The sequence below is a fragment of the Octopus bimaculoides genome, chromosome 8 (assembly GCF_001194135.2).
Source record: "Octopus bimaculoides isolate UCB-OBI-ISO-001 chromosome 8, ASM119413v2, whole genome shotgun sequence".
Lineage (NCBI taxonomy): Eukaryota > Metazoa > Mollusca > Cephalopoda > Octopoda > Octopodidae > Octopus > Octopus bimaculoides.
Window position 1 is genome coordinate 30616373 of NC_068988.1, and position 5177 is coordinate 30621549.

At 36.4% G+C, this 5177-nt stretch overlaps 1 protein-coding gene across 2 annotated transcripts in view; it reads right to left on the minus strand.

Annotated features, from left to right (window-relative positions):
* Positions 1-5177, minus strand: part of LOC106881283 (uncharacterized) — a 35899-nt gene that overhangs the window by 12433 nt on the left and 18289 nt on the right. For both annotated transcript variants that reach the window (XM_014931614.2, XM_052970035.1), the window contains exons 2-3: positions 2584-2826; positions 1623-1859 (exon numbers count right to left, since the gene is read on the minus strand). In XM_014931614.2, the coding sequence (XP_014787100.1) occupies positions 1623-1859; positions 2584-2791 (445 nt within the window). In that variant the 5' untranslated portion in view covers positions 2792-2826. The remainder of the gene's footprint in view (positions 1-1622; positions 1860-2583; positions 2827-5177) is intronic.

A 5177-nucleotide genomic window follows, 5' to 3' on the forward strand; every position in this document is an offset into this window, starting at 1 on the left:
CGCACACACACACACACACACGCACGCACACACACACACATACACACACACACACACACACACACACACACTATAAAAGGCGGTGTGTTCCATACAGTAGCTTCACTTCATAGATATAGAAGGGCAATTACTTTATGCACGAGGTGGCTACTTTAAGGACATGTGGCATTCTGGCACAGCCATTTTGGCACCCACATATTTGGTGTTGCTGATTTGAGGTTGACCTATTTGCTGACATCAGACGTTTTAATATCTTTCTCTCTCTCCCTCTTTCACCGTCTCCCTTCCACCTTTACTCTCTCTCTCTATTTCTTTCTCTTAGTATTTGTGTGTGTGTGTGCCTCCAGTACTAAAAGGTACTGTTGCCCAAACTAGTTGAATGTCCAGTCAGCTGCACCCATTCAACTCACTCTGATACCTTGTAGTCAAAGGTATGTGACATCTAAGCAAGATGGGCAGACAGTTTCCTAGCACACAACACAGTCCAAACTATTACTATACCACTGCATAGATCTACATTATCAAAACTGACTCACGACCAGATTTCCATGTATGTTATCCTGATACAAATAGAATAATCAATGCAATTATTTTTTTAAAATCAGCATATCTAAGGATTTTGTTCAATGTAAACACATTGTTTTAATTCCTATTGATTGCAATGTCTTATTTATTTTACATCAAATCTAGTGTTTTACTCTAAGGTAACATCTGGATGTAAAATATAACTAAACAACAGTATGACAGTTTGTTAAGACAGGAATATTGACGAACCAAGCAAATAAAGGAAGCTCTATTATAGTATTATTATAGTTATAATATATGTTTAGTTATGATTAGTGACACTGAAGAGATCAAAAAATGAGGCTAATTTAACGTGCTAATGAATTTAATGAATTAAGTATTATAACATTGATATGATACTTATTGTATACCTACTTTTGCACCCATCTATATATAAATATATATATATATATATATATATATATATATATTCTTTTACTCTTTTACCTGTTTCAGCCATTTGACTGCGGCCATGCTAGAGCACCACCTTTAGTCAAACAAATCGACCTCCAGGACTTATTCTTTGAAAGCCTGATACTTATTCGATCAGCCTCTTTTGCCTGCTGAATCGCAAAGTTATGGGGATGTAAACACCCCAACACCGGTTGTCAAGCAATGGTGGGGTGACAAACACAGACATGCACACAAACACACACACAAACATATATGCATACGACAGGTTTCTTTCAGCTTCCGTCTACCAAATCCACTCACAAGTCTTTGGTTGACCCATGGCTATAGTAGAAGACACTTGCCCAAGGTACCACACAGTAGGACTGAACCCAGAACCATGTGCTTGGGAAGCAAACTTCTTACCACACAGTCACATCTGTCATATATATATACATATATATGACAGGCATCCTTCCTGTTTCTCAAATCTTCTCACAAGGCTCTGGTCAGCCTAGGGGTGCAGTAGAAGACAGTTGCCCAAGGTGCCTGGCAGTGGGACTGATCATGAAACCACATGGTTGGTCAATGAGCTTCTTAACCACACAGCCACACCTGCACTTAACCATGCTTGCACCTTATATAAGTGTAAATGAATGAATAAATACCTCTACTACTTGTTGACCAACTGATTCCAGATGCAGTTGTGGAAGAATCCGAAGTTGATTCAGTGGTCTGACTTTGGTTTTCAGGTAAACTTCCTGTGGTTGTGGTGTTATTTCTCATAGTTTTTACTGTTTCACTACCATCAGATGGAATTGGTTTACAGGCATCTTCAGATACACAATGAATCAGAGTGCACCTATAATTATCAGTGGCATTATGAATGGCCAATGAGCAGTTACCTAAAAATATAGAACAAAAAATTTGGTTAATGAACAACTGAATAAATACCGTAAGAGTTGTTTAACAAATTCTATATTTAATGACACATATATGCCATAATAAAGAAAGCTGCTTATTATTATTTAGAAATGATAATTTTTCTATAAAAAAATTATTAAATTCTAGACTGTCTTGAAATTCTTAAAAATTCCAATTTTAATATATTATTTTCAAAATGTGGTTTTCAAATCTCTTTATTATAGAAGGTTCCATCTATGTGATTCCATCAAAAAACTATTTTTCATTCACTACAAGATAGCATTTTTTAACATCATACTTCCTTCTCTCACTCTTCCCATCTTTTTTTTATCACCTCTGTTTCAATAAGTATTTCTCTTTCTCTATCTGAATAACTCTCATTATCTTAGCCTCACTTTCTTTCCTTGCAAAACACACACACACACACACACACACACACACACACACACACACACACACACACACACACACACACACACACACACACACACATTAAAATGTATGTATGTATGTATGCACACATATACACAATATACATGCATATATATATTGTGCGCATATGTGAATATTCTAATGATTTTCTTCGCATATCATACTTATGTAGTAGACAAAGTATAGAATGTGACCCCCCCATCCAAAAAACCCGCCAAAAAAGAAAAGAAACCAATAGAATAAAACATGCACATCAATAAAATATCTACTTACTTTGATTACAACATTGAAGTATGCAATTTGAAAGAGCATCTGGTGGGGCTGTGGTGAATGTAGCAAGAATGTGAAGTTCTTTGTTTAAATATTTGTCAATATCAACCGTACTGTTGTGTAGAATTTCAGTCTGACATGTTTGCAGCCCAGATGCTGGTATGATGCAAGTTGAAACAGCTGTTAGCACTGACAGAATTGACAGCAGCATGCTGGAACTTTGACAGTAACTAATGTTAACAGGACCTATTAAAATAAGAATGAAATGATATATTAGTTTTAGATAAGCTAATTTTACAACAGATGTAAGATAACACATATTAAACACGTAGAAAGTTATAGGCACAACCATAGTTTTGTGGTTAGGAAGTTCATTTTGCAAATATGTAATTCTAGGATTGAGACCATTGTGTGACACCTGAAGCAGATGATTTTTTTGACCAAATTCATCTGAGTAATATCTGGTACTCAGTAACTGAGTGGTGGTTATCTGTATTTCAAGTGCACCAAGCTTGACTGTCTGTTATGGCATGGTTTTTATGGCTAAATCCCCTTCCTAATAGTGATTACTTTACAAACTGGACTGGGTGCTTTTTACGAGACACCAGCAATGACATGGCACCAACACTGACATAGAACCAACACTGATGTGGCACATACATATACTCACTCACATATCTATTTTTCTATTTGGCACATAAAACAACAGCTTCAGTCATGTGCATTGCAATATCTATTCATAAATTATTTAGTGTTTAAATCAAGGTATAAACAAACGAAATGAAGTCACATGAATTTGAGGTTGAATAAAAGCCATTTGAGATTTAGTTAACATCATTGTATTTACTTTTCATTTCTATCACATCAAATCTATGACTGTTCCTCCCACACCAGAAACACAAACCATGACCCCCCCCCCCCACCTAGTTACCACTAAAATGTGTGTCCTTTCCTCATTTAAGGTGGTTGGGAGTGATTTTGATGGTGATTTGACTGCTATTTCTAACAACATGATACTCTGAGTAACAATCTCATTAAGACTTCCCCATTGTCACATTAACTCTTTTGGTAGCAACCGATCTGAGACTGCCATGTTTCTATGATATGAAACAATTCATTTTAAAGAATTCATGTTCAAACTGAAATCTTCATTCATAATTTTAGGTTAGAACCATTTTTACAACACTGAAAGCAATTTTAGTGCGATATTCATCCAGAGACAATATCTGTAAGTAAATGAGTGGAAATTGAACCAGTGTGTGTGTTAATTAATAAGGTATTAAAACAGAATGACTCTCTCCTGGCACAACAAAATATGCTTCAACACATGAATTCATGTAAAGAATCTTGCAAACCAAATACAAAAACGAAATGAAACCTCAATATTCTTCAGAAAACTTAAAACAGCTTTCGTAGTAAATTCATAAAGTGCTGCATAAAACCCTCCTCCATCTACCAAATTCACTCGCATGGCATTGGTTGTCTGAAGGATAGATGACACTTGTGCAAGGTGCTGTTCATTATGATTGAACCTCAAGCCATGTGGTTGCAAAGTGAACTTCTTAACCACACAGCCATGCCTGCAATTATGAAGAATTTACTGTAAAACCTTTGTTATTATTAAGTTTGGGTAAAGGTGGCGATCTGGCACAATGGTTAGCACACCGAGTAAAATGCTTAGTGGCATTTCATCCATCTTTATGTTCTGAGTTCAAATTCCACCAAGGTGGACATTACCTTTCATCCTCTTGGGGTCGATGAAATAAGTACCAGTGAAACACTGGATGTAATTGACTGGCCCCTAGCCACCAAAATTCAAGGCCTTGTGCCTACAGTAGAAAGGATTATTAAGCTTGGCTTTGAAACATAAATTAACACAAAATTTTGATGGGATATTTTAATTTAGATCATTTTAGAATAAGGAAATTCGCATCATAGAACCAAGGACAATATCAGATGTATTGGATTCAGAAAGATTGACTTAGGCACAGGTGTGGCTGTGTGGTAAGAAGCTTGCTTCTCAACCACATGCTTCTGGGTTCAATCCCACTGTGTGGCACCTTGGGCAAGTGTCTTCTACTATAGTCTCGGGGCGACCAAAGCCTGGTGAGTGGATTTGGTAGATGGAAACAGGAAGAAGCCTGTCATATATATTTATATGTACATATTTGTGTGTCTGTGATCGTCCCACTCCCATTGCTTGACATTGCTTGACACACCGTTGCTGGTGTGTTTATGTACCCGTAACTTAGCAGTTCTGCAAAAGAGACCGATAGAATAAGTACTAGGCTGACAAAGACTGAAACAAGATAAAAGAATTAAAAGGAGACAAAAGAATGGCTTTGAGAGATCATTTCCTGAAGTCAGTTGGGAAAATAATCGATTGATAATAATTGATTGATGATCCATGTGATAAGGGAAAATGAAACTCTCAATTCAACCTATTGTCATGTTTGCATATGCACTAAATAAATGCTGATTGATCTGTCTCATCAATAATTGTACAAGCTGTTTCTATCTTGCCTGACAAATATGTATTTACTATATTTATTTAACTGTCTCGCTTCATTCCTCATCAGTGTCCATGAAAAGACAGG